Source organism: Chrysemys picta, chromosome 10 (assembly GCF_011386835.1).
Source record: "Chrysemys picta bellii isolate R12L10 chromosome 10, ASM1138683v2, whole genome shotgun sequence".
Taxonomy (NCBI): Eukaryota; Metazoa; Chordata; order Testudines; family Emydidae; genus Chrysemys; species Chrysemys picta.
This window is the reverse complement of record NC_088800.1, coordinates 13,507,503-13,520,802: the sequence shown is the minus strand read 5'-3', so window position 1 is coordinate 13,520,802 and position 13,300 is coordinate 13,507,503. Positions and strand designations below refer to the sequence as shown.

The following is a 13,300-nucleotide window of genomic DNA, read 5'->3' as shown; positions in this document are numbered from 1 at the left end:
TACTGTGTAAAGCATTTGTCATGTTCAAAGCCCTTTGCCAACATTAGTTAATAAAACCTCACAAACTCCTTATCTGCTAACATTCTTTGGGAACCTACAAGGTAGATAAATCAGTATAATTTCTCTCATATTACAAGGGGGGAACTGAGACAGAGAGGTGAAGAGATTTGCCCAAAGCCATGGAGTGAGTCAGTAGGAGAGCTGAGATAAGAACTCAGGAGATCAAAGGCTCCAAGCCAGGCAGCAGCCGTGTGACTCACTCTAATGGCCTTTTGACTCCCTTAACCACGTGCAGCATTTGACCAATAGCATTGGGAAAAGTGATAAATGGAATATGGTGGGGTATCAGTTTGGACTACAGTAGTAGAGGAAAATTCATATATACCGTAACTTTAGGCCCACTGGAAATGGGGCCTAATATAAAGATGAAATATTTACCATTTCTCTATTCTGTCCCTCCCCAAAGGACCCCCTTTGTCCTGCTATCTTTTAACCCCATTGGGATCTAACCATGTTTTTCTCCCCACATGGACCTATTCTTAGGCTTCCAGTGTGGTAGGTGTATGTGACACACACTCTTTTAGCAAACACAGGAAACAGAGGGTGCCTGAGTCTGTATGGTGGAAAAAACTGTAACAAAAACCAGACAGCAGGAGATGGCTGGTGTGGAAGCAGAGAAAGAACTGTCATGCATTGCATCCCCTTCCTGTCAGTTCTTTCTCTGCTTCCACACGGGTCTTATTGGGTCAGGTAAATGGTGGCTGGAGGGAACACAAAGCAGGGGAGCTCCCTTTCCAAGGACCAGACCCTGTGTGGGTATTCTAATTTTTGAGTCTCTACTTAGAGTCTGTTGAAAGCAGCAGTGCCCCCTTGTGACTGAAAGGGACCATTCTTGTGATCAAATGGCTAGTAGGGTCCATGCCCACTTACCACCGCATCAATGTCTTAACTCTGGCTAGCCAAGACGACCCTTAGGACTGAAAGGGGAGATGCCATTCCATGCCATATTTAAGCATTGACTTCTCTCCTGGAAACTAACAAGACCAGGTAGCACTGACTGTGATGGTAATTTTTATAGTGTGAACACAGGGTCCCTGGAAAGAGAGGTGAAACCCTCTCTCTGACATCACAAAGGCCCCCAAAACACCTACCAGATGGGAATGAATAAGTGATTAGTGACCCGGGCAGGATTTCAACTGGTGGGCTAGAGACAAACTGCTTCATACCCCATTACCAACCCTCTGAGGCATCCAACGCCCAGAAAAGTTGTGGTTTAGACAATGAGCTGAAAACAAACTCTGGAACTGAATCCCCAAGTGCATTCTCACCGATTCAATATGCTGACATTTTCCTTAAATAATTTGCTGGAAAGGAATATTATTTTGTATGTTAACGTAAACACTTGCCAAAACGACAAGTGAATTAGACAGTCTTATAATAACTGTGACTATTTGTCATGGGTGTATCCTGGCACTTCACACAGGGAAGCAATAAAACAGAGCAGCCATGTCACAGAAATTCCTTTTGACAGCTGAGTTGCTAATATTCTCCATAACATAAAATCTCTCTCAAGAGATGTATGGGAAAGGTATATAATGGCAGAGCGGTGCTACGACATCCATCTTCATGAGTGAGCTCTCCCATCTCCCCTCACCAGTGAAGATGAATGTCAGGAGAGATCGGCTGGCATGTATTACACAGACAACCCATGTATGCGCCTCTCCTCCTGCTGTCCTTCACTCAGAGGCTGCTTTAGATCTGAGCTGTGGAAGATGAGAAATGATGGGAATTTGTGGGTGAATGGGCATGTTAACCTCACTGAGCTTCCCCTTATTTATGCATTCAAGGTCTGGGGTCACAGCTAACATTCCTCCAGGCAAGGAGGGTTGGATGAGGCTTCCTCCAGAACCCATCGCCAGGATAAGCAAAGCGCTGGGGGAGGATACAGGGCTCTTTCACCCAAACACACTGAGCATGCTGTCTTCATAGTGCTCCCATCTTCAACCGGCCTGGGGAACCACAGACTCTGATTGCTCCTAGGTGTAACTATTTGCTGCCTATAGACTGGTACACTACAAGCTCCAGTGACTGGGGAGTTGCTCTGTCCTTGGTGAAAGAACAAGAGGTGTGTGTTAACCTAGAAAGAACAACAGATTGATAGATGGCAATATAAAAATATATTGACATATAACTGAATGTACAATTGAAAGACACCGCATACTCCAAAACAAAACAATCCTATGCTAATGTCTCCACCGTATCCCAGTTCAGGATATGATTAAGAATTTAATTGCACACTCATGGCTTAACTTTACCAGTCAGCTGTTATTGAATCACCACACAATAACTGCCTTGTTAATGACATTAGGAGCCATTACTATCGGAATCAGCATATAAGCATTGCATGTCCTGCATCTGCTGGTGCCTATTCTGCCTGCACCCATGAGCCCATGGACAGAAGCCAAAGGCTACAGGCCTAGTGCAGTATTTAACACAATGGGGCCCTCACTCTTGGTTGGCCCTTAGTCACTACCATAGAAAACATGATTACTAATAAAAATGAAGGTATGTGGGGGCCAGCTGTAAGCTCCTGAGGGGACAGTCTCAGGAGGGGTAGAGGTTAGCTGGACAAAGATGAGTGTAGGGACATTATTTGGGCAAGGTAAATGGTTATTTGAGTTGTTACTGACCAGGCACCCATTAGAGATAAGAGAACCATGACCCTTGACCTCCAGGCGAGCTTTGTTTAGGGAGTTTGGGTTTGTTTTCACAGAGAACTGGAAGGTTTTTTTACTCCTGTCATGACATAAGTTTGGGGCTCTGTGTTTCTCCTGCAAGGCGATAACATCACAGTAAATGCACCTGGCGGTGTTTGGATTGATTGTGATGTCGTGCATGCGAGTGAGAAGAACGTTTAACCCTCTAGGCCAAATGTACAAACAACAGCAAAAAGCAAAACAAAACCCAGTTTATTTTGCAAGGGGAAATGCATTAATTCTACCCGGGGTTCTACAAGCCCCTAAACCACATGGCCATGTGTGGATGAGACTGCCCTTTACTGTGACACATGTGGTCCATTAGCAGGGAGTGAAATGGAACACAGGTTCATTTGAACAAGTGGAACTTCATTAAACCCCGTGCACTGCTCTGTCCATGTGGGTGAATTCCTTCCCGCCTAACTCCCTGCATTCCTGGTTTCCCATCAATAACAGTCCCTCCAGGGAACATGGGCCCTCTTCCTCCAGTTCTACTGATCATGATACATCTTCCCTATTTTACAAACATTTTAATATACACATTAAAAAACAATAATTGATGCCCAGACCACCACCCCAGGTCCCTTTGTCCAGAGGTTGCTATAGGGTTGCCAATTTCAGTTGGACGTACTCCTGGGGGTTCCATCCCATGACATGATCTTTAATTAAAGTTTAATCTTTAATTCCTGGAGACCCTGGGACAATCCTGGAGGGTTGGCAACTCTGGGTTACTAGCCTATAGCAGAATTGGAGTCTTATCTTTACCACAGACTCAGCTGGTTACATAGTCTTTAAGATCGTTTGGTCTCCTCAATGGATGACCACAATGGGAGTGACCTATCCCTGTCTCCCTATCTAGAAAACCATCTCTCTGTGGAGTCTCCTTCCTTTGTGTGGGGTTGGCCTCTGGATGGTTCTCTGTCTCTGTTCTGTCACTCTCTCTCTGTAGGTTCTATCTAGATTTTGTGTCTGCTCGCTCGTTAAGTGTCTCCTGGTCCTTCAGATCACTTCTTTCTTGCACAGTTGCCTCATATGAGCTGGGTGCCAGTGCAGCCCTCACTACACCTTTAGTCTACTCCTTCTGGAGACTCTCTAAAGGCTGGATCCTACAGGAGTACCTGTCTTCAAGGCGGGCAGGTCCTTGGCTGACCTGTTGTAATCTAGTACCTGCTTTCTCTGATCGTTGGCCCTGTTTTTTCTACGGACAAAGCAGAGTGTAAAGGCAATGCCACCTACCCAGTGAGCATGGCTCAGGGTGCAGACGTGTCTGCCACCTTCAGGCAGAACTCCAAATTCATAGGTGAAGTGAGCAAAGCCACTCCCTGCTCAGGCCTTCACTGTGTGCCTGTGGGATCATTTTCATATGCCATCCTACTCTGGGAAAACTAATTTCCCTCTCATGCCAACACAGCACCGGGTGGTCACTGGGACCAAGGTTAGCGGGTACAACTCATGCAGATTTAAAAAGGGTCTGTACTTGCCCAAGACAGGACTGAGTTTCACCCATACAGTACATTAATTTCTGGAGGAAATGTGGCAGTGATGGGAGAAGTAGGGCAGGGCGTTCTGCCCTCTGTGCTGACCACCACTCTGGAACACCCAGATGAATCTATCTGAAATCACAGCTCACTCTTTGGCAAGGAGAATGGGTGACTAAAACTCTGTTAACCCTGTGTGTGCTGCATTCAATTTGGCACACCAATGATACAAGTTGGGGATGGAAAAGAAAAACAGGTAGGCTGCCCAGTCCACCTCTCTGCCAATCACTGGTGCAGGGCCTTAAAACTATTTGGGTACCACTCCTTTGTGCTTCTGTGTACTCATGAAGAGGGCTTCATGTTGTCACCATGGTTCCCCCCTCCTCCCCTCTCCACTACCACTTTACTCCAGAAGAGAGAATTCTGCATGTATCCTCTCTCTCCCCTGCATACCAACTAACAGGGTCTCACTCACATCCAATCCCTGCTGTCGGAAGTGCATAAATTTATTGTGTGTGAGAAATGGGGCACTGGCAGCTGAAGGTTAATGACATGAATACGGTTAGCAGGAGGGGAAGGGAAGCCAAAAGGAATGCACCAATGAAACACTTACTTGTAGTAACAGATATCAGAGCCCACCCGAATCCAGTGAGGCCTGCCTTGGAGAGCTTCCTTCACTGAATACATGACCGGCTGCATGCCTACATAAAACAAAGGCAGTTTCAGGTGACATGACTTCCTTTGCGTGAATGTGCATGCTCTTTGCAGCTCTTTTACCCAAAGCAGATACTCTTTTCCCACATCCCACACTTGAGATTTCAAAGCAGCCAACTCTCTATAGAAAATTACGGAGAGGGGAAGCCAGCTACAGGGAAATGAGTAGTAAATGGATCAGCCCTACTGGCTTTTCCAAGGTGAGAGATTCCAAGCAACTCTGCTTATGCAGGGACTGAGGAAGGGAAAGAGGAGGAAAAGAAGAACAGAAGAATCAGTACACTGGACAGACATATGGTGTGGTTAGACAACTATCCTGTCCCCTGTCCCACTGGAATACATCAATAGCCACCTCCTGCCATAATGGAAGCAACCAATGGACAGTGCATCTAGCTTAATACTTTTTGCTAACCTCAGCTAATATTGGATGCTTCATAAGAAGGTATTAAACCTCCCATAAGAACATACAGAGCTGGGTGCCCTAAAAATGCTTGTAACAATAATATCCCTCATTGGACTGTATGATACCAGGAAGGCAACTTCTTCCTGACCTGCACCATGTTATCACCTTATGCCCTGAAGAGAAACTATGCAAACATTATCCACGGTTGCATGAGTCCAGCTCCTTTGCAGGAAGATTTTTATCCACTGAGACATGTGTATACAATGTATTTGCTCTACATGGGTCCCCCCTTCTACCCTTAGGGCAAGCTTCTTCCTGACAATCGCCATAGCACCTTCCCCATCTATTTCTTTCCCTTCCTCTCTTTCTGCTGCCTTTGTCTCCTTCATCCAGTCCAATTTACTGCCTTTCTCAAGGTTTCTCATTACATCTAGTCCATGATGTCGATGTGTGCTGATATCTAAGATGTATAGGATACTCCTTGGTGTCATTAACGCCGGGGGCTTACTTGGGTCACACACAAAAAAAGGGTTATAAAATCACAGCATTTTGCCTCCTCCCTTTGGATTTCTTTGGTGCAACTCATCAGCACTTAAACAGCTGCGGAGTCCATCTCTGAGCAGACACAGGATTGTCCCATATCTCAACAGGAAGGTAACATGGAAAGAACTTCAAATACAAACTCAATCACATCACGGATTAACCTTTCCATTTTTGTATCCACATGGGAGCTGGAACAATTTTTACAGTGGGGTGCTGAGAGCCATTGATCCAAACTGTAAACCCGGCATATAATGGAATCCACTTCAAGCCAGGGGGTGCTGCAGCACCCTCCGCACCCCTAGTTCCAGCACCTATATGTATCCATGCAGCGCTTCTGCATGGACCAGCTAACAGAGGGGACACCATGGTGCATCATGGGAGATATATACCTATCCAGGAGACTTGTCTTTCAGAGACAATGAGGACATGAGGTACCAGAACTACAACTCCCATGAAGCACCACAGCATCATAGCAGGACATCATTTAATATTAAACTATCTCAAAACAAAACTTTACAATTCACTTAGACAAACCAAAATATTTTGTTTCCATTTCCTCAATGGAAAAGTCTAGTTTTCGGCCACACTGCTCAGTTTTTTGACAAAAATTCAACATTTTCTACGGGGAAAGAAATCCATTTTCTGACCAGCTCTGCTGCTGACTACAACTGCTCCTTGAGACGTTCTTTTACCGATACGAAAATTACACAGCACCATCTACCTGACAGGGAGATCAGAAGGACAGCCACAGTACACAGCCAACCCATGTTATAGCACATTGTCACCCATGCCACTTTTGCACAGGAGCAGGACTTGAAACTTCCTGCTCAGTGAGGTGAATGGTAGCACTGGTAAGTGAATGGAGCAGCAAGTAGCATATTTTCTCATATGCAGAAGTCAATGTCATGCATGCTGCTAACAGTGCTATGGGCCTCACTCCATTCAGATAGCTAGAGTTTCAATGCATTTTCAATGCATCAGAAGCAACGGACAAGAATTTCCCCACATGCAATCACACACACACTGACCCCAGACCACACAATAGCTGGCCCTGGGGCTAGCCTCCTAACACAGGATATTATTTTCACATTTTTCTTCCAAATATATTTTTAATTGCACATGTTAAAATTTGATTCCTGTCCACTGAAAGCTCACAAAAGTGAGGGGCTAATAAGTGCTGGCTACGATCAGAGAAGCAGATGCTGGAGAACCTTCCACCAGTAAGGGCCTGAGTCTACCCTACTGAAGCTATCCCATAGGGTATATCATTGAGAGCTACTCTATAGGTTTCAAGAGGTACCATATAAGCCTCTGACATCCCCTTTGCCACTCCTCCTCAGTGTACTTCACTCTCAGGCCATTAAGTGAATTACCCAGTCATGCCGAACTGTTTGGTGATTCAGGAAAGTGGAATAGCACGACAATACAAATTCATTTTCATTTGTGATCTATTTCAATACTTGAACTCTGGTCCTTAGGGCAAATGATTTATAATGAACTGCACCACTCAGCAAGCATTCTTGCAACTGTAACAGCATGCCATTCTCAGGGCAGGTCTACACCTAAAAGGCTGCATCAGTGCTGCTGTAGTGCGTTAATGAAGACGCTCTATGCCAACAGGAAAGCTCTCCTGTTGGCATAGTTAATCCACCTCCACAAGAGGCAGTAGCTATGTCAGCGGGAGAAGCTCTGGTCATTATAGGTCAGTATAACTATGTCCCTCAGGGATGTGTATTTTTCACACCTCTGAGCAACGTAGTTATACCAAAGTAATTCTGTAGCGTAGACCTGCCCTAAGTCCCTTTGCTATTTGTTGTGGATACACTGCTCCTGAAGTAGTTCCCTTGTTGATTTGTGCAGATGTATCCACAAAGCTATAGAGCAGGGGTCGGCAACGTTCGGCACACGGCTCGCCAGGGTAAGCACCCTGGCGCGCCGGGCCAGTTTTATTTACTTGCTGACGTGGCAGGTTCGGCCGATCGCGGCCCCCACTGGCCGCGGTTCGCTGTCCCAGGCCAATGGGGGTGGCGAGAAGCCGCGGCCAGCACATCGCTCGCCCGCGCCGCATGCCGAACATTGCCGACCCCTGCTATAGAGGGAAGTAGTGTTTGACATTGTGCACTTATTAAACATTCTGGCCCAGATCCTCAGCTGGTGTAAATTAACATAGCTTCATGGAAAGCAATGGTTGGTGCTAACGCTAAACTATGCCAGCTGAGGATTCGACACACAGTCTGTATGTAAAAGAAACAATTTCTCTTCTAAAATGGGCATTGAAAGCTCTGATTTGCCTGCCTGTTTTATGGCATCACATCCTTCCTCCTGAACCACAGACTGCAACTGGAGCTCAAAAATAGAGACAGAATCTTTTATTATTAATGTTGGCAGAAACCTCAGAAGGTCTGGATGTGGATTTTAATTTCTTAATAAGCCTCCTAAACTGTGGATGCTTATTTGAAGATTAGCCAAATTTATTCAAACCTTATGAGACTTCTCCACTTCTGCACCACTCATTCAGCCCAAATAGATCCTCCTCCTTTCCCCCACAGTCCCATTTTTCAATATCCCAGTCTCCAAACTCCTGCTCTTCAATTCCAAATCCCTCTTCCCGTCCCTAAGTGCCCTTGAGACAGAGAGAGAACTCCTTTTGAGGCCTTGTAGTGACCCCTTCTGGCTGATTTCAAAGCAGCTGCTGTGCGCCAAAGAGGGATCCCACCCAGCTCTACTAATTCAGAAGGTGGACCTAGCAGTAGAGGATGAGATGACAGGAGACCTTAGCTGCTAGGAAATTGGTAGTAGGAGTGGAGGGTGGGAATGGAACCCATATTAATTATGTGGATGGGAAGGAGAGAAAGGTAGAGGAGTAAGAAGGTGGTATACCCTGAAAGCCCCCAGATTCACACCCCTGCTCCATAGTTCAGAAGGCACCCTATGACTAAGTAAGCAAGCCATGACCTATGGGACTCTAACAGACACAAGAAGGTTGAAGCCCCCATGGAATCAATAGCATAGCCCTGTGCATGGGAGGGAACTACAGCCCACCCAAAGGCTCATACCGTAATTAAACTGGCTGTTGACCTTCTCGCAGTTGATGATGTTAAAGCGGTAGGGAATGGCTGGTTTCATGGTGCTGACTTCAAAGTAAAACCACTGGTGGTGCTGGACCGTGTTCACATCGGTGTTCATAATCAAATCATACTCAAATCTGGAGAGCAAGGCGTGAGATGGTGTCACCATGGGCCAGGCAGAATGACAGGGTGGGATGCAACGAACTCACAGCTGCAGCTACCTCATACAAACACTACAGCTGTCAGCCACTGGTGACAATGGGAGGGGGTGCCACTGAGACCACCAATGGCAGGGGGAGCCACAGGATGCCATCGAAGCCAATATTAGCCACCACACTCGTGTCCTACCCTAGCATAGCGTCACGTCTTTCACGCCTTGGTTTCTCACTTCCTTTAACTTCACACCACCTAATACCTGTGATTCATAAGCTCTGCTCCCCTTGCTGACTGTTCTAAAGTACGCGGTGCTTCACCTTTTCACACAGTAGACATTACAAGTGTGGCCGGATAGGACACAGCCACTGCTGAGACCTAAGCTACTTACTTGCGCACTTGGGTGGCTTTGCGGAGGTTTCCTGATTCAAACTTGGAGTAGAATCTCAGGCAGTCTGGAGGAGCATCTGTGCTTGAGGGGCTGGAGCAAAACACAGAAATATGTCTACTACCAAAAATTACCTTAAGGAGCAGTAACCACTCCAATATAATTTATATAGCAATTTAGACTTATAAACAGAAGACATTTAAGAGCAGCTATGGCCCAGCCATCCAGCTCAAAGAACCAGCCTTTATGGGGTAATTCTAAATCCCACTTTCTTCCCACTCTCGATTTTCCTATCTCCAGGAACAGATCCATACACTCCTCAATCTCAGTTAGGTTCTTTGTTCCAATCACCTTCCCCATTAACTTATTCCACAGGTTTATTATCCTTTGTGTGAAGTGGCTCTGCCCAAGTTCTCCATTTACTCCTCCCATTTTTACCTTTTGCCCCCCCCTAAATTTTGGAGCCTTTAAAAGTATCTTGAGCAATTTTAAAAATCTCTCTCCTTCTTCTTCAAAACCCCGCCAGGTCACCTCAAACTCTCCTGCGTCCTGTGTTCCTCAGAGGACAATCTCAGACCCATTAGCCCTTTCCTCAGAATGTACTTGCTTCAGATTTGAGATCCTCTCCATTGCCCTGTGCTGCCTCTTCTCAAGGGCAATAATGATTTGCCAGGAAATGGTGCCCAGTCTGGTTCAGAGTACCCAAGATGGATCTCACAGCTGCCTTACTGCACAGCATCATGGTACTACCCCTTTTAGTTTTAGGTTCCATTGCTCTGCTAAAACCACCCAGGATCTGGTTTGCTTTTCCTACTGCCGCTGTGCACTGGGCTGGTGGTTTCAGGGACTCTTCCACAATAGCCTACAGATCCTTTCCCTGAGCCATGTGCTGAGAGACTCTGGGAAGGGGTGGTAACCTCACACTTGCCCCAAATGTGGATAGAAAAGGGGGCTAATTAACCCAACAAGTAACAACTGAGGGGAATCAGGTGGCTAATTAATCCCCAGAGGGAGGGAGGGAGCCAAGTCAAAGGGGAACAAGCTGGGCTGGGATTTATAAACACAGGAAATTGGAACGTGAGGGGGCTGCTGAGAAATAGGTTACTGTCATTCCCTGGGAGGAGTGTTTGGAGGCTGCAGAAATCGGAGCTTGTATTTGCTCCCTGGGAGGAAGGAATGGTGACAAACCTCGGGGGAGGTGGAGTGCCAGATGGTAAGGAAAGGGCTCAGGGAAAGGCAGCAAGGTCCAAGAGGGAGCAGACCTTGACTGATGGCTAGATGGTCCCTGAGCCGGAACCCAGAGTAGAGGGTGGGCCCAGGTTCCCCTGCAAGCCACTGAGGGAGTGAATGGGAAGGCTAGGATGCCTAGGATGGCTGAAGGAAGACTTTGGTATTCCGGAAGGGGAAAATGCGTATTGTAACCTGGTCGGAGGGCTGAGTCACAAAGAGGTGGCAGTGGCGGCAGCAGCTCATTGAGCAAGAGAAGAGCTGCTGCAGACCCAGCGAGAGAGGCAGAGAGACAGCATGCAACTGCAAGAAGGGGCATCGACCTGGCAAAGCTAATCCCCAGAATGGCCATGAGGAGGCGCCACCCTGGCCGTGAGTGACGCACCCCCTCACAAAACCTTGTTCCTTACACTGGATCCTATCTACCAGTCTAATGTTTTGTACATTTGTCTACGTTGAATCAAATGCACCATCTGCTGGCCTAGTCACCTAATCTATTACTGATAGTAACAGTAGTGCCCTCAGTCACGTACACTACAAGGAAGACCTACCTGCGCCCATCTAAATCAAAGACAACTCTGTCTATCACATCACCTGGCTGGATTAGACGGCGAACATCCTCAAATATTTTGGCCCTGGAAAAGAAAAACAAATTGTGAGTCTGTCTGCAGCCACAGGCAGACACATACCTCTGTCTTGGAGGATCCTTGCAGAGGAAGTGAACTGAGGCTTATGATATTCTTTCCAGGAGATTGGGGAGAAGGGGGATTCCTGTGCAGAATTATACACCTGAACTAACTAAACAAAAATATCCCTTAGCACTTTTTGTCGTTCACCAGTTTGGCTTTTGCATGACTCTCATGACTGGAAGATACCTTAAGGAGTTAAATGACTTGTCATTCACATTCGGTAGGATTTATCTCCATTTCTTCGCATTCCGTCTCAGTGAATGAGTCACGCACACCTAGCAATGGAGAATTTGTCACAAGGGATCATACTATTGGTCTATTATTACAGACTCCTGGCTCCAACCCCATCCAGTAACAACCAGTTGTACGATGCCATATGTGTTCGAGATTTCCTTCCTGACCTTTGCAGCAATCTACTTAAACACTGAAGCATGACATGATTATCCCTGTCTTTGCTGTATAGTTACATATGTTGTTATGGTCATAAAAGCGGGGCTTTTAGAACATTAGTACAGGGAAGAGGTGAGAGAATGACAGCCTCTGTGAATAAGATTCCAGGCATTTAGCTGCAACAGAAAGAGTTCCCATCTCTATAGAGCACAGAGGTTCAAAATAGCTCCAAAACTTATGGCCTTGGTAAATGCCATGTTATTAGTATCATTCAGTCCTAGAGCCTAGTTCAAGAGACAGCAGAATCACCCAGCCTGTTTGCGGTCTGGTAAGCATTGCTTGTGCTACTAAGAACAAATGCCCTCTAAAGGAATTGCAGAGGGACATGCATGGGGCAGGAAGGGGGAGGGTAGCCCTGAGAAGAATCCCCTCTCCCAACACAGGTCCCCCCACACTCCAACACACAATGTATACTCCTCAGTTGAACATAAGAACATAAACATAAGAACATAAGAATGGCCCTACTGGGGTCCATCTAGCCCAATATCCTGGCTTCCGACAGTGGCCAGTGCCAGGTGCCCCAGAGGGAATGAACAGAACACGTAATCATCAAATGATCCATTCCCCTGTCACTCATTCCCAGCTTCTGGCAAACAGAGGCTAGGGACACCATTCCTGCCCATCCTGGCTAATAGCCATTGATGGACCTATCCGCCATGAATGTATCTAGTTCTTTTTGAATCCTGTTATGGTCTTGGACTTCACAACAGCCTCTGGCAAGGAGTTCCACAGGTTGACTATGTGTTGTGTGAAGAAATACTTCCTTTTATTTGTTTGAAACCTGCTGCCTATTAATTTCATTTGGTGACCCCTAGTTCTTGTGTTATGAGAAGTAATAAACAACACTTCCTTATCTACTGTAACCCCTTTGGGGTTTAAAAAGCATGGCCCCTTTAAATCTTTTTCCTAGGGGCGAGGGGGAGCAGTAAAAACAAGGAGGGAAACTCGGGGGGGTGGCTCTGGAGCTCTGGGGGAGAGAAGGGCTGCAGCTTGCAGGCCCTCACAAAGTGAAGCAGCAAAGAACCTGCCTGAAGCCTGGGAAGAACGGACGATCAGGGACCCCCAAGGACAGAAGCCAGGAGGAGCACTGTGCCAGGGAGGAATCACTCAAAAAGAACAGGCCAAAGCGGGACCCAGTATCACTGCTGCCCAGAGCTGCATGGGGCCGTGAGTACTGGGGCTTGTAACTGTGCATTAAAAATAAGGAGGGAGGCTGCTAGCTAGTTAAGTGGGGAGGTGGTCGCTCTGTGTGGCTTTGCAAAGAGCAGCAGAAAAGGACACCGGAGGGGTTTGTTGGAAAAAGTTCACTGGTGCTGAAGATGACCAGGAGCACCCAAGACTCACCACTGGACTGAAACTCTGTGTGCAGACACATTGCTCAGTGTCTGCCCTTCCAGACTGTGCTACCACTGGGCCTGTGGGGCCTTGGTT

The 13,300-nt window shown here is 46.7% G+C and overlaps 1 protein-coding gene across 2 annotated transcripts in view; it reads right to left on the bottom strand.

The window, feature by feature from the left end:
* The window catches only part of AGBL1 (AGBL carboxypeptidase 1), a 400,010-nt gene that overhangs the window by 282,566 nt on the left and 104,144 nt on the right, over window positions 1–13,300 (bottom strand). For both annotated transcript variants that reach the window (XM_008165433.4, XM_042856651.2), the window contains 4 exons: window positions 11,282–11,365; window positions 9,507–9,596; window positions 8,951–9,099; window positions 4,848–4,935 (listed from right to left, as the gene is read on the bottom strand). In XM_008165433.4, coding sequence (XP_008163655.2) covers window positions 4,848–4,935; window positions 8,951–9,099; window positions 9,507–9,596; window positions 11,282–11,365 — 411 coding nt within the window. The remainder of the gene's footprint in view (window positions 1–4,847; window positions 4,936–8,950; window positions 9,100–9,506; window positions 9,597–11,281; window positions 11,366–13,300) is intronic.